Raw genomic sequence first — 27898 nt, 5'->3', positions numbered from 1 at the left:
GCTCCTGTTCTGGACAGTCAGTCCTGCTTTCCCCATTTCCCCATCTACACAAGGAACTTGGGGAAAGGCATCTCATAGGACTCAAGTAAAGGCATTATATGTAACATACAGCAATTCTTCAAAAACAGAAGGGACTTTTGCACCTCTGAATTTAATTCAGGATTTGAACATGATTCCTAAGGTTTTTATTTTGCTCATTTGTTTTGCTTTTTAGGTGTTTTAATACCTTTGTAAAGTATCTAAAGAAAGAAACAAACAAGAACTTTGACCATATTCACAGGCAAATCAAGCATTGTAATTAGGACCTTGTGAAATCAAAAGATGCAAATCACTCTCTGAGGATTTATCACAAAGCTAGCCTTTTGCAGTGTGTAAGCACAGAAGTAACTGCATGCATTCTGTGACATTTGGTTAATTGTGTTTTCATCCAGAGAAACACCAGAATAAAATATTTTTGCATGTCTATCATACTTTCTGCAGGTAGGGCTGTTTTTTACAGATTTTTTTTACTTTTAAATAGAAATACTTGGTTACTATCCAGGAAAATGTTAATATGTAAATGTATCTAATAATAATGTGTGTTTCTTTCCCCCAAGAAGCTGTCTTTTCAAGTTTCTTCACTTAAAATGTTATTCCTTATAAATTCTTGTCTGTGCTTTACTACAAAATCCAGTGGCCATCAGCAATGCAGAACTGTAAAGAGTTCACACAGAAAGTATAGAGAGTATACGTCAACTGAAATCATCTTTTCTGGCTATGGCATCTTTGAGAACACAGAATGTAATTAAAAATGTTTTTTGAACTCTCTTATGGTTTATGTGGATGAACATGAACATTTTTCTGTGCATTACATTTATTCCTGACACTTACCTTCACAGAAACCATGACAAAGTAATCTTCTCAGTGCCATTTTTATATTACTGTTTCAGCCCTCAAACACTGCAGATCATTGGGTAATCTCATTTCTCAGAAAAGCCAACAAGGAGAACTTCCAAACCAAGTTTTCTCTGAATGTTATACAAACTGTTACTTACAATCCGAGGTTTGAAGGGTGGTTTGATTTTCCTTTGTTCTAGAAGAACCCAGTCAATTTCCTTGAAAAATGGATGCTGCTTGATCGCATCTTCCCCGTTTTGTGACGCCACACAGCCAAGTCGCTTGTTGGGATTCTTTGTCATGAACTACAGGGTGGAGAGGGAAAGGAGGGAAAAGTTAAAATATGAATGGCAATACCTGGAAATCATTTGCTGCTCAATTACACACTGTAATTCTTAAATTCTTAATTTTTTAGAGACAGTCCCCTTTCAGAAGGTCATTTATTCTGGCACTCCATATTTCAGAGGTTTTGGGCAAACCATAAGATTCAGAGACTCCAAACTGTAAATTTACTGCAAGAAACCCTTTCAGTTTATTTTTGAGACCTCTTAATTTCATCTGACTGGGAGTGTTAAAGGACTAGATACTCGTTCAGCATATCTACTTTCAGCTTTAGCCAAAAATACTAAAGGAAAGAAAGATGATCTTAAATCCTCCAGAGACAGAGAGAGTGATCAGTACCTGCAGAAAGCTTCCCTTGAGAATGGGAAATTATGTCATGTCCTCCATGACATATCTTGCACATTATCTTTCATTTTTAGTACACGATTAGTGTCAGCGACTGAAACTAACTGGTCTCCTCCAGTGTGGTAATTTATAAACTTCTCACATTTAAACTATTACTATTCCTGTCAGTAAAAAGCTGTACAAGTGGTGTAAGACATTGATATCAACTGATGGAAGCTCATAATACTTTACCTGATTTTTCTCTGTTATTTTTCCTTCTTTTATTAGCAATTGCTCTATTAATTTCCTAATTTGTGTTAGGACACAGAATCCTTGCAATTCAAGTAGCAACGAATGCTGTTCTTATAAACACAAACACATTATAGAATTAGCTCAATAGCTTTGCTATAACTTTATATTCAGCTATTATATAACATCTTTAAATTTAGGAAAACTGGACAAAGTAAACAAAATGTAATAATTGTTCAGTGGCTTTTCAACCTATGTATCACATTATACTATACTTCTGTAGGAAAAAAAAAAGCAAACATAGAATAAAAGAAATTACTGTAGAGCATGCCCTTGCTTTAGTACTCCAGGTATTAGGTAAGTAGCTACTTAAGCCCTTAGAATGGTTTTAGATATCTGGATCAACCATTCAGAGGAGAGTACCCTTGCTGTCAGTTTAAAGGCATAGCATAGATCAGCAAGGCAATTCTGTCTGTGGTCTCTGACATACACGCGCCGTTCTGAAGATGATCCTTCTCTTTGGTCTTGAGTTCAACTGCTCTGCAAGTTCTTTTGCAAGTAGGCAAGTCATATCTAAACTACAGGAATCTTTTCTATGAGCAGGAGAAATTAAGTTTTTGAAAGGATTACTGTGCTTTGGTGAGGTCTCTTGAAAAACCACAAAACGCATTCCTACATTCCTCTGCTTTATTTCATCTCCAGGACTGGAGCGAGCAGGCCAGGAACTAGCAGCCACATGTATTGCAGAAACAGAACATGGAAACTACAGGATGTGCTTTTTGTACCATATAATCCAGGTATCAAAGAAGTAAAATATGATCCTAGTATCTGCCATGCTTTATCTTTGTTTTAAACTGGAGACAGGGAAAGCATCTGGACATGTAACTTTTTAAGAAGCCCAGGACATGACGGTGTGAATAGACTGTCCAGTTTAGTGCTGTACTTCACAAACTTCATGAAACTGTGAAATGGATGATGAAAGAGAATGTATTTTAAGAATGAATACTTAAACAAAAATATCACATGCATACATGAAGAAAAAACATCAAACTTCTAAAGCAGACATTTAATTGCATTAATTTAATCCCTTTCTATTTCTGAAGCAAAAGCTGACATTTATTCCCTGTTTATCACCAGCATCAACACTGATGCAACTGTCAGGACAGACACAGCTGTTAACTGCACTCTGCTGAAGAGATGGTTGCAAATGGAGCTGACAGCCATAGCCATAAACCTTTTCATGGCTAAGGCAGAAACCTCCTTTTCTGAAAGAAAAAGCCTTTTAGGATCAGCATTCCTACTGATTTAAGTGATAACAGGACAAAATGCTGCTTAGGGCTTGAATCAAGGATGATTAGGCTCCCCAAATTTTGCTTCTTGTAATAAATCACACAGCTTAAAAACAGAGTTCTGCTTCTGTAGCCAGAGACTGCATCTCAGTACACAGGGAACACATACTGTAGAGACAACATCTCTCCATTGCTTGGGAAGAAGCAGAGAGCAAATTTCAATAAAGAATTGTTTTCCTTATTACACAGGAAAGAATTTAAATAGCAATTCCTGTCAATTCACAGAAACAGGACTAATAAGATGTGTGGATTTTCATGAGATAAGCAACACACTGCCTTGTGATACTGAGCTTTAATATCATCCTCAGTGTTTTGATGGAAATAACAGGAAAACTGTTTATTAATAAAATAGGACAACATAGCCACTTAATACAAGAGAATGTCTTCTTATTAAACTTTCCTTATGTGGTGTTTGAAGGACTGTAAAAAAAAAAAACAGTTTCAAAAGAATGAAACTCATGTCTCAAAGCACAATGTGAGGAAATGAAGTGCTCCAAAATTAATCCCTTGCTACCATTCAGCAGTAAAATGCATAGACGCCTCCTTCTTTCCTCTGTTTTTCCTGTTCTTCATATGGACAAGTATCAGATGAAGAACACAAGTTTCAAGCAAGTTTCATACCACACATTCGTAGGCAGCAGGTTGCTAATCCTAAGGAAATGTGTTTTATTTATGGTATCAATTGCCACAGCTCCATTAAATTGTATCAATTTATGCCTGAAAGGCTATGACTGCAGCAAGGTACAAATCACCACTCCTACTATCAAAATGAAGAAAATTCTGTAAAAAAGTCAGCTTTAAAAGAAAATCTCCTGGACTCCAATGAAAATCAGATGTAGGTATGAAAACTGACAACAACCCTTCCTTTACAATGTGCCAAAATAACCTCTGAGCTGTGGATATAAGCCTGAACTCTGCAGCTCAAGTCTATATATTTTAATTGCTGAAGTAAAATAATCAAACAGTCTGGAAACAGAAATGGATGCATGAAAGTATAATGTGAGCTAACAAAAAGTAGTCAGAAAGCTATCTGGGGGAAAAGGGAGAATAAGTATTAATAAATTACTGCCAGCAGTAAAAAATCCTTCATCTTCTCACTACAGTGAATGTAGCAAAGGAGATACTTCAGCAAACACTTCTGAGAGGTTAACTTTGACTTCTGCTTTGAATCATTGCTAGAGCATCTCTCTTGCACAGTAGAAGGAGCCTGAAGACATTTTCATCAAAAGGTCAAGATGAGAATTTCTGCAGAATGTGCTGTCAACTGGTGTTAAAATCTCAATTTATGTTTTATACACATTTTCAAAATAGCCCTGTATGAAGATCTCTGCAGGATTTTACATTATCAGCTGCCTTCTTAATTGAAAGTCTCCCTTACTCCAGATGCTGAAAGAAAACTATATAGAAAGGCAGAGCTTTTCCAGTTTCAAAGATAATGGAAAAATGGAATAAATAAAAACCAAGTTATTTTTTTAGGCCAAAAATCCTTCTCGGGTTTTTGCCAACTCTGGGGATTGGCAAACTGCTTCTGTATTGTTTTGCTTTCAATTTTAGGATGATACTAGCAGAGAAAAAAAAAATTATGTCAGTGTCATTCATAGTAATGAATGACTTTATAAACTTGACTTTATAAAGGTAGTCTAAAAACCAAATATGCCCAGTGGTACATATTGGCTGATTTTAAAAATTGTGGCATTTGATGACACAAGTTACTGTCAAGTCATCACTCATACTGAAAAATCCAAATGAGAACAGAAACAATCACACTAAAGGAAGACTGCTTATCATGTGAACTATAAAATAGAACATGCAGCTGTAAATAAAGGGCTTTCACTCATCTTGATGACAGGGGAAAAACAGCAAAGGCACAGGAAATTTTGTAAGCGGATAAAATAAAAACATTGTTTCTCTAATTTTGTAGTGCTTTTCCCACTCTAGTGATGGGAGTACATGGCATATAAAATGTCAAAGTGATAGCACAGTTCTAGCTGGTTGGGTTTTCCCTGAAACATGAATCTGCAGTACACAGATTTATACAGTGTAGAACTGCGTGGAATACAAACATTCTGTTCCTTTCCCACAAGCAGTGTAATTTATCCAAGGCCCCATTATCCTAACAGTGGCACTTTGAACTGTGCTTGAACTCCCAGTGGTGACTGCTCTCAACAACTTTCAGCAAATTCAATTTTAATCAAGAAAAAACCCAACAAACTAACCCCCCAAAAACCCATGAGGAGGAGGAGGAGGAGGAAGGCAAGTATGGAAGACTCACTGCTTTTAAAATGCTGACAGCCTCTTTACTGAGCCAGACTGGATACAATACATCATCATGAAGGATGGATTCAAAGAGATCATCTTCATTGTCAGCTTCAAAGGGGGGTTGTCCAGCCATCATTTCATACATGAGAACACCCAGAGCCCACCAGTCCACGGACGGACCGTATTCCAGCTCCTGGAGGATCTAGCACAGAAAAAGAGATTGGATTGAAGAGACAAGTGAGACAACTGTCTCAGCTGCACATTTGCTGTTCCAACATGATATAGCCCTTCTATGCCCCAGTGCCTAAGCAGGACTGGATCACACACTGATTTCAGTAACAGCCGACAGGGTTTCTTAGCCATGCAATTTGCACTAGCACAGCTAAGTGTCAATGAGATGTTGTTCTCAGCAGTACTGAGAGTTTATCAGTCCCCTGAGTAAATGACTATGCTTGTGAGCAAAAGAGCTGCATATCCTCCCAAGCTGTTTAAAGCAGGTCACTCTAAAGGGGAAAAAAGGTCACATATACAAAACAGGCTGGTGGAAAATGTGAAACATTTCCTTGTCTCTATCTTGAACAAAACAAACTGAACCAGCTTCTAATGCTGCACAGAGATCATCTGAGAGATTTATTCTTGTCCTTTAGGTAGGGCTGAAGGAAGCCAAAAGCATTTTTGTTCAAGTTCCTTTTACAGCATTAAACCACTGTACAATACATGGCTGTAGAATTCACTTCAATTGCACTTGCTTTCAGGAAAAACTGGCTACAACTTCTCTTGTGGCACAAGTTCAACCTTGTAGCAAATACCTTTAGTGGCAAGTAATAGTTTAGCACGATGGAGTTTTATAGTAGCACTTGGTGTTACAGAACTACAGTTGTACCAGGAACAAGTTTAATTCTTGTCCCCTTTTCACTGGAAAGAAGCTTGCAGTTTGGCTGCACTGGTTCAGCATGACAGAGAACCAGGGAAGGGGAGTGCCTTAAAATGCCTTGGAATGGCAATAAATCCACCAACTCCTTACACAGCACTGCACAGTGCAGTGAGAAATCCCACAGTGAACTGCTTGGGCTTGGTGCTGTAGTTGGGAATCAAGACCAAGATAAAACCAAATTCAGTCTTAACACAAAAACAGAAATGAGTTTAACATTTGGATACACAGGTCTGGATCTCATCCACATTCCTCATTGAAAGAAAATGATATTTTATAGCCGTCAAATACAGAAAATTAGATGTATACTTTTCATGTCTTCTGGGAACTCTTTGGAAATCAGATACTACTAAATAAAAGGAAATTAAGACATATCACCACAATGCAAGAGAAATAGAAGCAGGAGATAACTTCTGCAATTAACATGACAAATTGGAAGCCTCAGTAAAAGTTCCTGTATTCTTATTATTGCTTTATTTTCAGTAATAATTTTCAAAGAATTTGTCAAAGGACTCAATTAGTATACGAAATCAGAAAAAAATCCTACATAGTCCCAGCTACCACACTGGTATTTATTTTCTTTAAATGCTGGAATACTTTTGAGACTCCATAAGACACACATTTATGTAATGATAGTTTCAAGATGATTCATACTTTATCAGTTGTGCTACTGAAGTTGGACAGCTCTGAACACTAACAGAATGGATTTATGATTTATTGACTCTAAGGAATAATAAATAACATTTTTCCTCACTGCAAATTTATGTTTGATGAAAGACAAATCAACAACACCTTTCCATTAAACCTGCACACTGAATATTCAAGTGGAAAGATGCACAGGTTACTAACTCAACTGAGGAAAGTCTGCCTGGCAGAATAACTGTTCAGTATTGGTTCATTTTAGGCACTTTGAAATTCACCTCATAATATTAAAATCTAGGATATGTCAAAGTCACACTACTTTAAGGTATTTATTTTATCCAATGAACACCTTGAAATGTTGCCAACTAATATGCAGGATCATATCTAGTTTCCATCTTTCTGTGCAAGTCTATAAAGTAGACAAGCATGGTATCTTTCATAGATATTTTAAATAAAGGAAAAAAAATTATATTCCCACAAAGGCTGTAGTCAAAACGGCATCAAACATATGGCTTCTTCTGTAAGAACATGTTCTTTTAAACCTCACTAAAAATAAAAACATTTTTATAACTACTTAAGGTTACTAAGATTGCAATACTGAGTTGCATCTAGCACCTTAAAGGCTGCTAAAAATCATCATAATGATGCTGATTCAGAAATGAGCAAATTGAGAAGAATAACTTTAATTTCAAGAAACAAATACTAGAAAAAACACTCCAATCATCAAGGAATGCTTGTAGGCAGTAGAGTATCCATTTTCTGCAAGACTACCTAAGCACAAGTGCAGCAGAGTCTAGTCTGCATCTTAAATGTTTTCATCTACATGTAAAGAGTGTATAAAATGACACATGTAACAGTCTGATAAATAAGAATATTTGTACACTTAGTGCACTGCAAAAAACTACCTCTGGAGCGATATAGTCAGGTGTGCCACAAAACGTCGTGGTGGTCACTCCATTCAGAATCCCTTCTTTGCACATCCCAAAGTCAGCCAGTTTACAGTGGCCTTCTGCATCCAGAAGAATATTGTCCAGTTTCAGGTCCCTGAAACACAGAGGTCTCAAATTAAATCAACTTTCAAATTTTGATCATGTGCTCTTGTATTTCATAATAAACTATAGAATTTGACAAATAAATGATTTCCCAAACACCACTGAGAAACTGTCCTTCACTGCCTGTGCACGAAAAGTTGGTAACAGTCACGAAATAAATCTAGTTAAAGGCAATAAAATAAAGAAGCAGGCAATTACAAGCATTTTGTAAGACTAAGCTTTTACTCTCTTTAGCTGCATGAAAGCACAGCTTTTATGTATTCAAGGCAGCTCAGAAAAGTTTGGGAAAGATTTCAGTTTCTTGTTTCCTACAGATCTATCATTCTGTCAATGCAAAATAGGTCAATGAAGCCATTCTCTATTTTTCCCATTAGCACTAAACAAGGAGTACCAATTTATCTATACTCTAGCAGATGGGTTCAGTGAATAGGTATTTTCAAACTTGGATTACTTTGAATTTCATTCTTAATGTATAGTAGCAATTCAAAGATTGCAATGAGATGGATGAAAAACTACATTCCCATCTTTGGGAGCATCGTTTCCTGTAGCTTAAGGCTCCTCAAAAATAATTCCACAGTAATATTTTGCATTCATTGTTAAACAACATATCTTAGCAGCTATTTCTGATCACACAAATGTCTTTGTGTCAAAACCACACAATTGTCTGCTTATAAAATTGGGTTAGGTCAAAAAAACGTTGAGAAAAGGATATCCACCTTTCCTGTCTTGCCCTCTGCATATTTTCTAAATATACCATTGATGGTTAATACATGTTCCAACACAATCGATGCTAGGTACCATTCAACTTACCTGCCACTTGCCTTAGACTTAATAACAAAAGGATCTGGAAAGTCAGTGCATAAAAGAACTCTTACCTGCATGAACTGCCCCCCCCCCAAGTAAAACCTCCTCATCATGTAGATATAACATATATAATAACATAAACATGAAACAAAGGCAAATAAATCCCACTTATATTGCTTGCGTATCAAAACAACATTTGCTTTTTATATTTCTGTCTAGGCTTTTAGGTATCTCTGATATGTATTAAAGATACATAGTATATTTGGATATAAAATAGATAGATATATATATTAAAAATATATCTATATTGTAATGTATGTATGAATGCATAGAGAGGTGAGAATCAAAAGCAGAACACATGCCTTTAGGTGACTTTGTCGACACTTCCTGATCAGAATTCTTTTTCCTGGAATAATTACACAAATTTCCTTTGGTTGAATTGATGAAAAAAATATAGTGTGTGTGTAGGCAAGTTCTAAATCAGAGAAGAAGAATAAAATCCCATGCCAGCCTCTGTAAATTAATTTCACCTGAAAAGCCTATGAAAAGACAAGGGTTTTTTTCAAAAAAAATCTTTATGCCAACAAATTTGACCTGAGTGAGGGATGAGAAGTCTTCACCTTACTCAGAGAATTCCAGAGAAATGTCTCCTTGTCAGAACCCAGCCTTCAGAACCACAGACACCAAACATTTATGCACATTAATTGATTAAACAGCCCTTCCAAGGCTGCAGCACGTTAAGAGTTTTTGTAGACATGTCCAAACCTACAGTATGCTGAGGTTTCCCCAGAAGTGGTCTTTTCTGCTTCTCACACCAATTTCAGTAGGTGGATTTTAGTGTGGGTTTTTTTTTTTTCTTTTGACATTTGTTAAACATTTTTTAACATGTTGGCCCATATATTCCTCAAGCAGGTACACAGGCTAACATGAAAATCAGCTGTTCCTGGGCCACAGTGGACTTGCTACTCCAGGTCTGCAGAATCATTGCACATCTACAATGATGCATCCACAAAGCAGGTTCTGGGAAGCACTGGAGAACTTACTGTGCATGTAGGGATAGGTTGTGTTACGTAGACGTTACAAAGTGGTTTGTGAGTGTAAAACAAGCCTGACTGGCCCAACAAAGTCATATTTACCTCTGTAACAGCAAAACCACTGTCTCCTACATAAACCAGCTTTGTCAGATATGGTTTTATGTGGCTGAAGTATGCTCTGGCTGTAGAAATGCTTATTGCAAGCAACATCCCCTACATCACACTTGGCTTTCTCTGGATCAGCTATGCTGCTCTTGCAGGTCCTCAGTGGTCACCCAGGCATGGCCCCTTGGAGCAGACTGCATATTTTATCATTCCTTAAGGTCATTAATATCAGCAGTTCCTAAACAATGCAAGATCCAGCTGGCTGCCACATAACCCCCTGTGTATAATTATTCAAACCCTCAAGCAACCACCTATTCCTACCTCTGCAAAGTGATTTGCCAGAATTGTCCAGCATAATGCCAGGGCAAACAGATATCAACAGCTCTGCATCCTCCCCACAAGAAGTCAAAGCAACAAAACAAAGCTCCCTGTTTTAAAAGTCATGTGCCTTCCCAAAACTGTTCCTTCAGCGAATTACAACAGATACAATAAAAAAGGTCTGCATTCAAACAGGACTATAGCAACACCAAACAGAATGTGATCATCAGGGTAAGGCTCTTGCAGATTGAAAAAGGAAATAAGATTGCAGCTGTAGCTTATAACCTTCCAAGTGCAGTGTTATCTTGGATGTTCCTTAACTAAAGAAGAATACAAGCTATATTTCAAGAAGTCAAGATGTTCAGATAAAGAAATCAAAGAATAATTATATTTAATGTAATCCTGGAACCACTTACAGCCACCATCACAACAGACAGCTAAAAAGAAGGTCATAATACATATAATTATGATAGGAACCGAAGAAATTTGAGAGGCTGCTTAGAAAAATGGATCCACTTTATTAAGTGTTTTAAGTATTAAGTGGTTATGAGAAGACTCTAAAATTATGTCTTAACTCTGATTGCAAGATTTCCCCGTGCAGGTAGGTGACACACTGGAGTTGTTAGGACCTAAACTCATTTAACTTTAATTTAATGCCATATGGTAGCCAGGAACTTGAATGGAGATAGAGCCAATAATCCAGGAAACTCCTAAGCTAAGAGAAACCTCAACAGCAATAAAACACTAAGGAACCACATAATGGATAAAGACAAGATATTCACTATTCTCTTTATTTAAGGATTTGTATAAGACACAGAAATTAGCAATAAAAATTCAACTTGACAGTGAAAAAACAGAATAAAAAAACTGAGCCCAGAGAAAACTAGAAAGAGTCTAATTATTAAATTCTCACTACCTGTAAAGAGTGACAATGAAATTTTAAGCCCATCTGTAAAAGCACAAGTCAATTTAACTTTTTTACCATTTACCAAACTGTAATCTTACTTGACAGAAGAAAAACATCTGGGACCCCTTTATCAAGCCAAAGCAGGGCAGTGAAGCCTATAAGCCTCTTCAAAACTCTGCTGAAGGCACTGAGGACATCGGCTTCATTACTCACGCAATAATGAAATGTAATACCAGTAGATTTGTGTTATCACAAAGTGCACCAGAGTTTCAAAAGAAATTTGGAAGAGGCTAAAACAACAGCAGTATGACTCCCATCAAAGTACATATGGGAGGTTAAAAGGTAAGCTGGGAGTCTGCCAAAGTGCCAAATTCATGGCTAGCCCACAAGATTGTCATGCATAGTCCATAAAAGTGCTTGCACCGACAATCACTCTGTCTATTTACAGTTGCCAGAAAAAACCTCCCCAAACCAAGAAACCTCACCAAATCCCTCTAATTCTGCAACTTCGGAAAAAGAAATCTTGTTTAAGTAAATTAATATGAGAGTAGGAATAGATAATGTGCTATTTAACAACTCACAGGAAAAAAAAAAACCCAAAAATCAAAACACACAGAGAAAAGGAAATAAATGAAAAAGTAAGAGAAAAAGAGTTGTCAGGGAAGCTTGTCTTTCCAGAGCAGCAGCCTTATTGAAAAAAATTAAAACTTTTAACTCTTAGACTCGTATTTCCCCAGAACTGTTCCAAGAAACAGCCAGCTCTCCTACTCCTCCAGAAATAAAGTACACAGCCATATCTGGAATGTAAAACAATCTTCTGTACAGATTGTTCCATTCTGATCCATTCTGTCTTTTATTTCTTTCCTGGATTTAGTGCCAGTTGTCTACCTCTGAATCAGAACGTACCAAATAATACAGTGTCAGATAGCTCAATGACAAAGGTCTATTAAATTCTTCTTTTTCTCATTTTGCATTCTCTTTGTAGCAAGTAAGAAAGTCATCTGTGTCTGACAAAATGAGTTCCTACAACCTGAGTAATTAATTACATGCAACTGCAAACAACCTAACCAGTTAAGCCAGGAGAATGCTCAGATTTCTTGAATGCAGCAATGCTACATTAAGCTGTTTCTCTCCTTTGTTTTTTTGCCAAGATACTTTGTAGAATCACTTCAGTTGACTTGAGCAGTCATTGCATGAAATGTTGTGGGTTGATTTTCTTTTCCTTTTCTTTTTTTTTGGGGGGGGGTGGCAAGTTTTGTTCTGAGAAAGCTTTAAACAGAAATTTAAGCCTCGGTCTCTACTTCTGCATTCCTGCCAGCATCAAAATCGCCTCAGAAGCTGGAATGACTGGCAGTGTCTCAAGAAAGAATCAGGATTATGAGTTATGTTTGTGCAAGTTGGAACAGAAGAGCAGGCTGACTACAGGTAACCTGTAACCCTCACCTTTCCCTCCACATGCGAGTGCCATGAGGCGCTGAGTGCCTTGGCTGCCTCCAAAGGCTCCGTGGATGAGCATTTCACAGCCCTGGGTTCCTAAAGCCCCAATCCCACCAGTAGCCAGAGATAAGCATCTTGTGTGAGTGGCACAAGTGTCATTTAGATAACACACAGTTTTCTTGTTGAAAGTAAGGCAGTTAAACAATCAAGATGGGTTTGGACCAGTAAAATCAGAAAGTCTGCCAAACATTACTAACATAGCCTTTCAAAACAGTAAACAGCAGTGACTAAATAAATATATGTTTGAAGAACAAGATCAAGCAGCTGAGAAATATGATCACAAGCTGACAAGCAACCACTTTACAGTGGCTACTTTACCACTTCTACTCTGACTGTTGATTGAGCAATACCTCACAGAATGAAGCATAAAAATTATTATGTACATATAACAGCATTGAAAGCAGGAATATTTATTTATAAGGTAAAAATTAAATGAAGCATTGTACCTTACCAAAGATCTATAAAAACATCAGCATTCAGAAAGATTGAAAGCAACAAAAGCTATAGTATAGAACTACAGAACAACCACTTTTTTTGGTGACTTTCAACTGCAATAAACTCTTTCAATAGTGTATTTGAAATCATTGCCATTGTTCCCCTGCATGGGAAAATCACATCCTCTCTGCAGGCTTTAAATAGACACACTGTTCACACAAGAAACCACAGAAGGTAAAAAGAAAACTTCCTACAAGAACATGGAAAAACCATCACAATCACTCTCTAGTTATTAGATTTACTGAAATTCATAACTGAAGGGAATATGATCATCATAGCAATTAGAAATTTCAACAAGATGATTTTTAAATCTGTTTAATTAAGGTTAGACTTCTACATTCCTAGAATTACTTTTTTAGTTACTCAGTGATATCCAAGTTGCTTTTGAGACAAAGATGCTCACCTACATCAGGTCTCTCATGTACCCAACATAAATCTCCTCTTCGATGTCCTCAAAATACTGATAACTAATGTATTAGGTTACAATTTTAAGCAAGATGAAATTGTATATAGAACTAACCAGAAAACATGAAGGAAAGTCAACAATTTAAAAGTTATGATGTTAGCTTCTTTAGTGATTAGATCTCACCAACTTAGTCTCAGTTTCCATACATAAACAGAACAGGACAGATATATTAGAGGATTGTACTTCCAGAGTTGATTCTTTTGTTGCTCTAAGTATTTTAGTCACAACCCATCAGCAAGACTGTTTTCCCCCTCAGCAACAGATCAGAGATAAGTGGGAAAATCCAAACCATACCTACTAAGAAAACACAAACTAATAATAATAATATTTTTTTCCCATTTGAAAACCTCTAGGGGAAAGATGGAGCCCATATTTTCTGAGGTTACTGAGCATAAATGGGCAATAACTGCAGTGTTGTTGGGTATTAGGTTCTACCAGTGACCTCCCTTATCTATGAATTAAAAAAAATAGGGGACACACTGGATTGTTCATGCATGTGAGTGAATTCATGGCAGTAGAGCAGTTTGTGTTAGCAGAGAGGAAGTAGGGGGATACCTGAGTGAGACTAACAGTGAGAAAAAGATGGTTCTGCTGCTTTTGTTGTAGTAGCTTATCTCAGTTTTGCCTGCGATTAACTGAAAGTCTCGGAATTTCTCTGCTTTGTTTTAATGTTGATCCATTAAGTAATTACTGAATTTATGATACACAGTTTTTGACACTGTTACATTGCTTGAGATCATCAAAGAATAAAGATAATATATAATACAAACACTGTAGTAGAGTTGTACTCAGTAATATACAGAAAAATCTGCTGTGCAGACTTGAAAACTGCTATTTTCCAGTGACAAGCTTGGAATAAAGTGAATCCACCTTTTTCTGATGTGTATCATTGTGTATAATTGCTAATGGCAGATGAATTACTACGACAGACTTGGTTTCAAATAAAGCCAGAGATACTATAATTCATTTTCACTGAAGTTCAGACAGCAGGCTAGACATAAATGGGAAGTGTTGACTTTTAATGTGACCATAGTGACATTCTTTGTCAGGCACGTTTACTCTAAAAAACACACACATTTACTTATATAACACAACATCCACCACCCTGCCATTTGCACAAATGATTTGTGGACTAAGGGGTGGCAGAGATGGAAGGAGGGAAGTAGCAAAAGCCAGTTTGCTCTCTACCCACCAAAGACGTCGGAGGGAGATAAACACACGATCGCTGTCTGTGGCTCCGTAAGCCCTCATTGCTACGAGGCAAAAGTGAGGCTTGCAGATGTGTAACATCGCCTCTCCAGCAGTGCCCACCAGTGAGAAGCCTTTCAGATCAGCAAGGGCCCAAAATAGAAAAGAAGGCTGCATGTTTTCTATGGTCCTAACTGTTTACTGACGTCCTAATGACATATTGAACAAAGGTTTAATATTAATTTCCAGCAGCTTAAGGAAACCAATGCCTTTTACAATAGCAGAAAAAAAATCTCTTGAAAATAATTTCTTTATATGGCTTTCCATTGGCTTTGACCAAAACTTTATTACAATTGTCGGTAGCAGCTTAGGACATTACTGAGCCTGATCTACTTATCTTATTATGCTGGGTTTCCTTTAAATAAAGTCAAGGCAAATAAATATATTGTACTTAACAGCTTTCCTTTGTATGACTTTTCCTTTCTTATTATTTTCACATTTTTATTTGTGAACCTAAGTGAAATATGTAGAAGTTCAAATATGCATTATGTAAGCACAGAAGGGAGTGGTCTCTATTTCTCTTTCAAGAGAAGGTTGCCTTAGCATTCACATCATGTTACTTTATAAACCTCATCCTTCATGACTCCCACACCTGGGAATGCAACAATTTTTCCATGGGTCTGAGATAGGAATGTGATATAGCACTACAATGCTGCCTCTTGATTCAGCTTACTGCCAAAGACTTGATTTAGACAAGCTTTTTGTAGGATCCCAGCGGCAATTCTCTCTTTGCCATGGCCCACAGGCCTGGAGTTTTTGTACCAAAAAAGAATTGCCACGAATGGACCTGGCTTCATATTAAACCTATTGCATAGGACAAAGAACCTGCCTCAGAAACTTGCAGTTAAATTAGATACCAATTTATTTTCCCATTTTGTAAGCCTTCTTGAGATTTTACAAACCCTTTGTGCTTTTTGTGAAAGTAAGGCAAGCAGCCCCCAGCCTCGTGGTCCAGCCAGGGACTGGCTCTGCTTGGGGGCTGAGCTGCCTGCATGTCCTGGTCCTCCCCCACCCTGCTGACTGTCCCAACATTAAGGCTACCAGTAGTTTCCTCAGGGATTTTCTTCTTTTGTTCTCACTCTCTCTACTTCAGTTTAAACCACCATGTTCTTACGTTTTCCTTGAAAACTTCAGCTGAAAAATTCGTAACTGGCTCTACATATTCAGGGTGGGGACAATGGGGTGAAATCTGTTCTATTGCTAATGATATTTACTGTTTCAGACTCCACTACAAAGCCCATGAGTAAGTAATTGCTAAATATGTAATGTGATAAACCTTGTCCTCACTGACACCTTGGTGATCTCACTGAAGACAAGAGAGGTCCCCAAGGTCTGACTCAAACTGTGGTATGCTGCTCTGTGAGGTTCAGTGCTCTTATTTTTGCATCTCAAATAACATCAAAATAAGATTGTGTATTATAACAATAGGTTAGGTGGAGCACAAACTAAAAGTGCCTACTATGTATGTCCATAATCCTTTTAAAGAAAACAATACTTAATCATTATTTCATAAAACCACTTGATGAAAGACAGTGAAAGGACAGGGTGAAGCTAGAAAAGCTTGTTAGATCAAGTTTTGAAAACTCAGTTCTGAAAAAGATGTTACCAGAACCTTAAAAAGGAAATTTCTCAGTGGACACCCCAATGAAGTTTGGATCTGCTCAGAAGTTTTTCTTTGGAAACCAAAAGCAATGTTGGTTTTCTTTTTTCTTTTTTTTTTCTCAATGACCTTAGTAGGCAGGATGACAAAATCATTATCATTTGAACAACAACAGAATACAAACGACGCAAGCAGAAAGAAAAGAGCACTTGCATTTCAGGCATACATTTTCTGTGTCTAACCAAAAAGATTTAAATTCTTTCTTGTCCTTCCTACATTTGACTGAAACTTTCTTATACAGAGTAGGAAGTCATGCACCAAACAAATGCATGCATATCTAGGTTGCACTTTGCATTTCTGTAGCAGTTCTCATTGAGCTACCTCAGTAATGAATCCTCATAACTTAATAACCCACAACAAGGATCTTTTATCTTATACAGGTATCAGCGAAAACAGAATTAAAATATATATTGTGATCAATCCCAATTCCATCCATTTTCAAAATTTACCTTAAACATGAATATAAATAGAGCTCTGAAACATTTTCTTCTGGTTTTAATTTTCTATCTTGTATTTTGCAAGATTCTGCCTAGATTTGTGCCACCAGTCATAGGAGATTAATTGAAGTACCATGGTTTGCCCCAGGCTCCCTCCGTGGCCATCTCCACAGATATCTTCAGGCAGATGACGCACAGAACATGTGGGCTGCACAGCTTCCTAAAGCAGTCTGTCCTACTTCACTGACTGTAAATGTGTTCCAGGAGAAGCAGGATCCTGACTTGGAAGCTTCATTTATGTTCCTAAAGTTAGGTGAGATAAATCTGAGCCTTTGTGGACATTCAGTATGAACTGCTTCCTGGCTTCCTTATTCCAGATTATTCCTTCTTATTCCAGATAGAGATCTGATTCAAATTCAAAGTTGTAAAACTTCAATTTTTGTAGCTGAAAGTCAGACAAAGGCAGATTTCTTAAAAAGACCTGCATTTACTTGTCTTTTCAGTCATGGAGGAATTGCCACACACACAATTTTCTAGGCTTTTAAGTTATGCACTCTAACAATTCTTATTTTTTCTCACTTAGGTCACATGGAGCACCCCAGTGCAAAAACTCCCTATATGCATATCCATCAAAAAGCCAGACATCTAATTGCTCTGCTTTGACACACCAAATAAAGGGCTCCAAAGCATTATTATTCTACATTGTTCAGGCACACAGATAGAGTTTTCTGAAAAAAACCCCAAGAAATCAGAAGAAAAGCTGCTACTGTAATCAGGCATGATTGCAGGCATTTCCTGTATTTTGCTATCAAACCCGTTGTTTTTTCCATTACATAGTAAGTGAACTTTAGTAAGGTCAAGACACCAGAGAAAAACAGGACCAGAATATCTTTAATCAACTGAAGTTGAGTATTTTAGTCTCTCTCTTTCAGTTGTTTAGCCCTGGATCTTATCCGACATCACCAACTTTCTTCCTTAAATCACAGATACATAAACCAGGTCAGCTTGAATTTATGGTTTAGCCAGTTGTTTTCAATGGCATTTAACTTGTTAGCCTTACACTTCCCCTAGCCTAAAGGTCAATCAACCTCATGCTGTGAAACAAGACCAATGTTATTCTAATATGATATAAGTCCAACAGGGGAGATGGGTTTTCATTCCCAATAACAGTACTGAGCAAACAAACTTCCCTGGAGGGAAGCCTATCATTTTCACCACAGTGACTATTAAGATCAAGTGTAAGTTCTGAAATTACTATTAAATGACAGTCAAAGCTGTGATAGCGTAGGTGAATTTGATCCAATCTTATATATTGGTATCCTGCTATCATGCTAAATGTAGATAATTTTAAGGTATATATAACGCCCTGTCCTGTGCTCTGACCCTATTATTTTTGGAGAGAAGAAGTCTTTATCTTCCATGAATGCCAGATGACATTTTCTTTGTGAATGTAATACAAATGTCAACACCTGCCTCGGAAATGACCACTACCAAACACATTGTTGACTGAGTGAAGAATGGAAAACCAGGTTGTGCTAAACCCAGCAATTCTATAGAGAAAGCTTCTGATGCTTCCAGCCATATGGAACCAGGAAGGAAAGAGACTTCAATATGGGTGGTAGGTGGCAATAAGAGCCTAGACCTTTCTCCCAGAGAAAAGGTGACCTATCAAAGATGAGCACAGGCTGATGATCTGTTACATCAGGAGTGCCAGGAGACACTTAAAAGGCTGCGCAGCATTAGAAGTGCTGAGATGGAGCTGATTATTGTGGTGGGCACCACAGATAAGGAGGCACCTTGGACCCTGGGGTTGACCAAAAGCAGGACTCTGCTTCATTCCCCACTCTCCAGCATTCCCACCAAAAACACATATGAAGCTTTAACAGCTGTAGGCACCCGCGAGGAGCAAGGTGTGCAAGGAGAAACTCTACCAGTGGCATGCAGTGAAAAGCAATGATGAAGACTCAGTGGGTGACTCTTTGTTAAGGGGCACTGAGGCACCCATCTGCCAGCCTGATAGCCACAGGAGGTGTGCTGAGGTCTGGGATGTGGCTGAGAGGGTACCAAAAATTGTCACAAACACACAATGCTCTCTCACCACTGCTCTTATGCGATGTAGGCATAAATGACATGGCAAGCTGGAACCTGGGCCACAATCAGGGAAGACTACAGAACCCTGAGAGGGCAAGCAAAATGTATTGGTGTACAAGTCATCTTTCTTTCTGTTTAACCACTTGGAGAAAATGATGAAGCCAAAAATATATGCATAATGCAAATCAACTTCTGGCTTTGTGGCTGGGGCAGTCATGAAGGTTTTGGCTTTTATGACAATTGGACATTCTTCAATGACCCCTAGTGTGTCAGGGAGAAATGGGATCCACCTGTCTAGAAGAGGCAAGGGAATCTCTGATAACAGGTTGGCCACCGTGGTAAGGTGGGCTTTAAACTGAGGTACTTAGCAGGTGGGGCCCAAAGCGGCAACATTCACACCATTTCAAGTGGGGAATAAGCCAGGCCAACCAAAGTAAGGACAAACATTCCTTAGCTGCCTTCCAAGATGAGAAACAAAAGACCAACCATCACAAGAGTATGTATACTGATGCAGGCAGCCTGGGGAGCAAACACAAGGAACTGGAGCTCTGTGCCCAGTCAGAAAGGGATAACTGAAACACGGTGAGACAATTCACATGACTGGAGGACCAGGATGGATGGCTACAGGCTGTCACATAAAGACAGGCAGGGAAGAAATGGAGGAGGTGTCATGCTCTCTGTTAAGGAGAAGCTTGAATGTACAGCAATCAGCTATGGTGATTGTGGAAGCCCTACTGAATTCCTGTGGGTCAAGAACAAAATGGTTGTCTCCAGTGGGGATCATAGAGTCGGCACCTGCTACTGACCTCACAGTCAAGAAAATAAGGCCGAAAAAGCAATATTTGTGTTATTTAAAGCAAGCTTTAGGTCAACAGAACCCGACTCTCATGGATCACTTCAGTTACCCATACATTTGTTGGAAAAACAATTAAGCAGCTCATGGATCACCCATCAAGTTCCTGGAATGCGCAGAGAACTACTTCCTCATGCAAACATTAGATGTGCCAACCAGGAATGAGGCACTGTTGGGTTGCTACTTGCAAAGTGGTTTACCAAGCAATACTGCTATGCAGTATCTTCATCAGTGATAGCTTTGGCTGCAGTGATCACCGTATTGTTGGACTTTGGGATCTGGCTGAGCACACTGAAGCTTAGTACTAAGACAAAGGTCTAAGATTTTAGAAGAGCAAAATTCAGCTTGCATAGAGGTCAGTTAGGTGGGACTCCTTGGAAAGCTTCCATGGACAAGAAAGGAACTAAGCTAGGGTGTTTCAAGCATGCTCTCCTGGAAATACAAAACCAGTGCATCCCCTTTAAAAGTACGGAAAGTTGGCAGAGCAAGAGATTTCCCTTGGCTTAAAGGGAAGCCCCTTAACTGTGAGCTTCTGAGTCTGCTCAGAAACCAAAAGAGAAGTGTACCAGAGATGGAAAAGCAGATTAATATCCTTTAAGAAATACAATGGCATTGCCAGGGTGTGCAGAGATGGAGTTTAAAAAGCAAAAATTCAGACTGAGCTGAAACGGGACAGAGATGTCAAAAAACACAAGAAAGGGTTCTTCAGGTACCTAAAGAACAAGCAGAAACAGAAGCTAAAAATTGTCCTACTGTTAAACAGGTGAGGTTAATTAGTCATCAACAACAATGAAAACGCAGCACTTCCAAAAACTTTCTTCACCTCTGTCTTCACCAACACTGTTGGGTGCCTGGGCTTGGGATGAAGAATCCATGCTGATGAAAACACCCACCCACTGTCATTGAAGGAGGAGTTGGTGTATAAAGTATTATAGGAGCTTGACCCCTTCAATCACTGGGCCCTGACAATATCCACCAGAGGGTATCAAGGAAGCTGGCTGACATTGCTGCAAAGCTGCTCTCCAAAACCTTTGAGAAGTCAAGGAGATCCCAGAAGACCAGCAGAAAACTAGTGTCAACCCCATCTACAAGAAGGGCTAGAAGGAAGATCCAGAAAACAACAGGCTCATCAGTCTTAACTTTCAGGTCTTGGGAAAGTTATGGAACAAATCCTCCTGGGGCTATCACAAGTCAGATGAAGCACATGATTGGGAAAAGCCATAATGGATTAGCCAAAGGCAAATTGTATGTGACAAACCTGACGGCATTCATTGACAAAGTAATCTGCTCAGCTGAAGTGGGGTGAGTGGTGGACATCATCAACCTTCATTTCACCAAGGCTTTGAACATGGATTCTCACAGCTTCCTCCTAGAGAAACTGATGTGCTACAGCCTGGATAAGTCCATGAGGCTCATGGGGAACTGGCTGGCAGGACACACCCAGAGTGGTATAGTAAATACTTCCTTTTTCAACTGGCAGCTTGTCACAAGTGAGGTCCCCCAGGGACCACTCCTGGTCTCATGGCTGTTCAATATTTTTGCAAGTGATCTGCACGATGGGATCAAGTGCATCCTGATGAAGACTGATGTCAACACCAAACTGAGTGGGGAAATGGACACCTTGGAAAGAGAACCACCCTGAAGACCTGGATAGCCTGGAAGAGTGAGCTGACATTACAAAACTCAACAAAACAAGTGTAAGGTCTTGCACCTGGGGAAACATAATCCAGGAGTGGAGCATATACCAGTATCTACCCAGCAAGGGAGAAGCTCTGTGGAAAGAGATCTGGTGGTCCTGGCAGACACCAAGCTCAGTGTGAGTGAAAAATGTGCTGCTGCAGCACAGAAAACAAATAGGACACTGGGCTGCACTAACAAGGGCACCACTAAAAGGATGACCAAAGGACTGAGAATCCTGCCATATGATGAAAGGCCGAGAGAACTGAGTTGTTCAGCCTTCAGAAGAGAAGGCTCAAGGTAGACCTTATCACCATGTTCCAGTATTTAAAAGGAACAAACAAGTTAGATACTCACTTTTTAGGAGAAATCACACAGAAAAAAACCCATACACTATTCCTGGAGCGATTCCAATTCGACACGAGAAGAAAATTTTTCACTATGGGAAATATCTGGCATTGAAAGTATGTCCCTAGTGAAGTGCAGGATCCCCAGTATTGGACACTCTTAAGATTCAGCTGGAGAAGGTGCTGGGCCATCTTGTCTGGACAGTGCTTTTACCAAGAAAGTTTGGATTGGACAATCCCTGGGTCTCCTTCCCACCTGATATACTATCATTCTATGATTCCCAAAAGGTACAAAGAAAACTTGTGCTTTGGTCCAGTTCTGTTACTTAAATGAGAAGTCCAGGTTGCCTGAACACCACAATAAAACTAAGAGCAACCTTATTATCTATCTTCTAAACGCAGATGCAAGCAATGAAGGCTATTCAGTGCTAATACAGATTATCTTCTTAATTCCAATAAGGTTGTTTATTAAAAGAAAACTAAAGAAAAGAAATGGCCATTTCTCAGGGAAGGAACCAGACTGTCATCATACTCCAAGATGAGAACACACAGCAAAGATGAAGCTTGTAAAATATTACAATCTGCTGGTAAAAGCTAGCACTAATCTTTTATGCCTATTTTGTGCTTCTATCTGGAATAGATAGAACCACTATTAGATTCAGCAGAAAAGTGAAAACACAGCAATGTAGGGAGCCTATGCTATAACTTGACTTGGTCTTCTTTTTCTTTCATTCCTTTGAACAAACACCATATACACACTCCACAAAATTAAAGGAAGATGTTTAAAAAAAAAAAAAATATATATATTAGTCTGGCGACCACAAGACAGGACATACAATAAAATGGCCAAACACAGGTGACTGGGAACAAATCCTGAGGAAGCCATTGATGCACCAGCATAAGCCAACATTTCAGTGCCTTTTCTGTACTAGCCAATGCCCTCTGCATCCTTATGAACCCCAGAAAGTGTAAAGGAGAAGGGTTGCTAAAGGCTTTTGCATAAAATGTTTCTTTTTATGAAAGAAACCAATTGAAAAGAATCCTCTTCCCTATGCTCCCAAGGGTGTCCTTAGCAGGGAACAAACACAGCTCCCAGCAGTAAGCAGACTCCTGTTAAGCTCCATATCATGTTTCCATGGAGAAAAATGCTTTCTTATTCAGAACAGAAAAACTCTGCAGTGAACTTTTGTGCAGACACTGATTTTTTTCCAACCTCACTTTGGTCTTTTTATGGAAAGCATTTCCACAGAGTGGTGCCTGTAATACTACACAGAAAGGACTAAATAAATTATATAGCATAAATGAAATGATGTAACAGAGTGAGAATGTTGCTTCCAACAAAATGTTTACTTATATGGAATAAGCAGAAGAAAGATTTTAGTAATTTTTGCTTCTATTCTGATTTCAGTAGCATAGTTCACATGCCTTGACATGTTTTTAACCTATCACGTGGTCAGAACACGGGAAGGGTATGTAGGCTCTTCATTTAAAACCCTTTCTAGGCATGCTGTGTTTATTTGGGATCAAAACAGCAGCCGTAAACAGCAGTTTAACAGATTTCTGCAGAAATTCTTGTAAAATCTGTGAGTGAAATTTATTTTGTCCTTTAATTTTCTAAAAGCATTCTATTATACAAAGAGATTTGTCTGTTCCAAAATTCTGTAGAGTTAACAACTTTCCATTATGTTTGATGGAAGATCACTGCAGTGGAGGGATTCTGGCAAAATTAAGAAGAATATTATTTGTCTGTAAAGCATGAAGAAGGCATCTGAAAAAATGGGAGTCGGTTGCTCTTATATGTTGATCTATGCATGAAATAAACTCCTAATACTGCTTACAGACAGAGGTCATAGAATTTGATGGTTCAAAATCCAATTCTTGCTTTGATATGTAATTAAAAAGGGCTATGTATGTCAATGCACAGAACTATATAAGATACTATTTTAAAATTACATTTGTGTAGCAAAATCAAATTACTTTTGCTCCTAACCTCTGCCAGGAAGCTCCACAAACATTTCTAGACAATCTTTTCATGTGCAGGAAGTTTCAGCTCCAGCACTGTTTCCAATGTAGCTCCTGCAGCCTTCCCCCATCTCCTCCAGAAAATATACTTGGGAAAGCTACTTTGGCCGTAGTGCCAACTTGTAATGTCACCACTTAAAATCTACTTATACAAGGCACCTCAAGATTTTGAATTAATATGAATGCAATGGAAAGATGAATCATGAGTCATTCATGTGAAATAAAAATTGCTACTGCAATTTACCTTCAGCTGTGAAGACAGACTACCAAGAAAAGCCAAGAGTCCAGCCCAAATGCAAGAGAGAGGTACTTCTGAATAAACATTTGAGAAGCTAAAATGTGATTTTAATCTCTAACATTTGCTACTTACTGGGTAGTCAATGCATGTAAATATTAACTTCAGTAGGATTATAATATTAACTATTGGTCAGTGTAGGCTGTTCTTGAACAATTTTGTGAACATGAAAAAACTATTTTGGGCCTGAGGAATTATCTTTGTAACTTCTGCATGCCCAGCCTCTTCTGAGATCTGCTAACCAGACTTTATGTTCTGACAAGAACAGAAATTATCCCATAAAGCTCCCAGACAGTTATGTGGGCAAAGACTAGCAAGGAACCTAATTATACAGCTTACACATAAAGTCTAATTAAATTATAATGCACAATAAAGTCTCTTTGCATCCTTCTGACAGCCTTAAACTGAGCACACTGAGTACAATTTAATTCCATTGTAAAATTGCTTTTCTTCTTCTGGTGTTGGAAAGAGGTTTTACCGTAAATCAGATTTTTAAAGAAACAGTCACTTATACACAGATGGTGGCTTCTCTACTCCCATGTCATGTCATAGTCATATTTAAAACATACTTTTATTATCTATTATCACATTTTGAATTCCAAATAAAAATGCATGAATAAACCTCTGAGAAAGATTATCCAAATTCTTTTCAAACAGAATGGAAGAGAAGTTGCAGAAGCTGTACTATATCTCTAATATGATATATTAAACTCACCATTGCCCAACCCGGAAATAAATAAGGGTATTAGTTTTTAGTCTCTGTAGACAGTTTATAGTATTGTATAGTATTAAGACTTGCTAGTGTAGCAAAAAAATATTAAGGGGCACTGTGATTCTCAACTCAGACTCATTAAATGATGACACAAAATACTCCATTAGCAATGATACCATTCCACCCTTTCATCCTTTACTGCCCACTCAGCCCCAAACACAAATCCTTCTGCTATCTTCCTACCTCCATAATTCTGATGCTGTAATTAGGCAAACGTAACTATGTTTGACTGCTGTTTAAATGGATTCTATTACATAAGGTGTGTAAAAACCAAACCCTATTATTTCATGTGCTATGGGCACAATTTTTGATTTTAGTGTAATCTGTCTTGGATTTGGTTTATATTACTTTGCCCTAAGTAAGAGCACACATATCTGAGCCAGGGGAGAAAAGTCTGTAGTGGTAATGACTTATACCAGATTTGTCATTGAATTGTCTCTGGCTTTATAAGCTATAGCTCACTAATACCAGTTAATGTTTTGTTGCTATTACTACACAAAGAATTTTCAGGATGCTGTTTCAAAATTTCTTCAAGCCCTCTTGCTCATGGACAAAACAACTACTCAATCTGCAGATGTTTTAGAAATTATGGTGAAATCCTCCTCCTCTTGGGACATCCACAGAAATCCCAAACTTTTGCCCTACTTTGCGTGCAAACACACCGCTAGCTCTGATCTGGAGCTGGCAAAATATTGCCTTCTTTTTCTTTCGTGAATTTTCAAAAGGTGAAAAGAGAACCTGCCTAAAAACCAGCGCTGTCTGAAGGGTTTCTTTCTGCTCTGCTTGGGACATTTTTCACTCAGTGTCTGTGGAAATTAACTTGCAGCATTTTAGCAGAGGCAGCTTCAACAAGCTTGCAGCAGATACCTTTAGCCTTGTGCAAGGCATATATGCTGCTGAGCTGCTCTGTACTTTGCTCATGCACAACCTGAGGATCCTTTTATGCTAGCAGATATTTAATGACTTTCATATAAATGAGAATTAGAGCTTCTTGATAATAGTTATGGCCTCTCTGGACCCATTACAGATTATCAGCAAATGAACTGGCAGGCATTTGGTATTCCTTTTATATCCTCAGTATACAGTACCATAAACACTTGCTGTCCTCTCACTGGTAGTTAAGTTTACACAGATACACATTCAGGCAGTTTCTTAAGTGCCAATTATTTTTGTTCTACAAGTACTCTGTTAGAGCTCTTCCAGATTTATTGATGTTTGAAAGCTTTTAAAAATCCATTACGCACTTAACTGACCATAGCAACTCCATCTGACTCATTATTTGTGTTAGAATATATTTAGGCATTTTTTAAAATGGGTCTTAGTAGACCACAGGATCTCCCTTGGAAACCCTATAATAAATCAAATAAATACCTGGTGAAGTGCTATAATGTTTATTTGTGACGATTTAATGTTATGCTTTATATTCCATGTTTTGAACATATAAAGTTCCTCTGTTCAGGTTATTAGTGACCAAGCTTTCTTCAGTTAATTTTTAGGTGCTGTTTCTGTATTACTCAGTCTCATACCAAAGTGTACCCATAGTGACTGCTATACCGGCAACCTGCTGCTGCCTTCCCATCCTTCCCTTCCCTTGAAAGGGCAATCACATGCTTTAATACTGGAATACCTTGTGAAGAATAGTTTTATGACTGCCACTGTCAAATCTACATGAAAAAAAAAAGCACACAACTGCATGTACTGTTTGCATTTGGCAGAGCGACATTTTCTGTATCTTCCATACATCAGGAGAAGGAAATGGCAGCTTGGAGGAAAAAAGCACACATATATCAGTGCCACCATTATTTCTGGCCTCTCCCATTTATTTGCAGTCTCTCTTTGCTGTTCTGTAAGACTGACTACTGGAAACAAATTCTTTAAGCAGGAAGCAAGAAGTGGAGACCCATGGGGTATGTACTTTGTGAGAAGTGCTGCTTGGGCTTCTCATAAGCCTCTCTTCTCAAAAGTTGGATGTTACTGTAGAAATGTTTTTTAATCTAAAATATTGTACCCCCATCATAAGTGGTCTTGGGGGATTGAAACTCAACTTGGTGGTGGGAGTAAATTGTCTGTCCCTGGAGCCATCCACTGCTGGGGATATAACAGCGCAGAGACTACACAATCTCCCATCTTGGTAAAAGTTGCCCTTGGCAACCCTGCTATTCCTGCTCCACTTCTACCTCCTCCACATGTACTCAGTGCTGCTGAGATGAGGAAGACTCCTACTTGTGATTATTTCTCCTACTGTCTGCTGCTCTGGGGAGCTGCTTGTTCAGGCTCTGTGACACTGTGGCAGCCAAGGAGAGGGGCGTGCATTACTGCACATTCTCTTGGCACAAGAAGGGATTTATTATCTCTCTGGCCTTGTTACCCCTCCCCTTTCTGCTCATTTTTAGCACTCTCAGGGCCACCAGAGCCATTTTGTTCCACTTTCGGATTCCCTTGGTTAGACTGCACCTTGCCTGTCCAAGGTCTTTCTGATGTAATCCTACCACTATTTATTCTGGTAGCAAAAGAGACTTTGGTGAACTCCCCGAAATGCTGGTGCTCTTACTGGCTGTATTTTCTCTGAGTTTTTTAGGCCTATTTAGTTAACTTTCTAATGAATAATATTATTTCTGTTTCCTTCCATTGGAGCATAAGCTGTCAGCTAAAATTTTCAAAGGATTCAGTGATAACTCAGTTATGCAGCTTTTGGATTTTGGCTAAATTTTCATTTTGCAGTTTTAAGCAAAAGAACATACAGTTTTTAATAACAGTGGCTTCTCAAATGTGATGATTTGCTCTTTTAAAATAAACATGTTTTCTATCTAAGAAGTCAAACCAAGGTCCTAACTCATACAAGAAGC

The 27898-nt window shown here is 38.4% G+C and overlaps 1 protein-coding gene across 2 annotated transcripts in view; it reads right to left on the bottom strand.

Annotated features, from left to right (window-relative positions):
- The window catches only part of PRKCE (protein kinase C epsilon), a 285523-nt gene that overhangs the window by 20229 nt on the left and 237396 nt on the right, over positions 1-27898 (bottom strand). For both annotated transcript variants that reach the window (XM_005483088.3, XM_005483089.3), the window contains exons 12-14: positions 7878-8016; positions 5413-5601; positions 1035-1181 (exon numbers count right to left, since the gene is read on the bottom strand). In XM_005483088.3, coding sequence (XP_005483145.1) covers positions 1035-1181; positions 5413-5601; positions 7878-8016 — 475 coding nt within the window. The remainder of the gene's footprint in view (positions 1-1034; positions 1182-5412; positions 5602-7877; positions 8017-27898) is intronic.

The sequence above is a fragment of the Zonotrichia albicollis genome, chromosome 3, assembly GCF_047830755.1.
Source record: "Zonotrichia albicollis isolate bZonAlb1 chromosome 3, bZonAlb1.hap1, whole genome shotgun sequence".
NCBI lineage: Eukaryota > Metazoa > Chordata > Aves > Passeriformes > Passerellidae > Zonotrichia > Zonotrichia albicollis.
The sequence above is the reverse complement of the archived record's forward strand: the minus strand, read 5'-3'. Positions and strand labels throughout refer to the sequence as shown.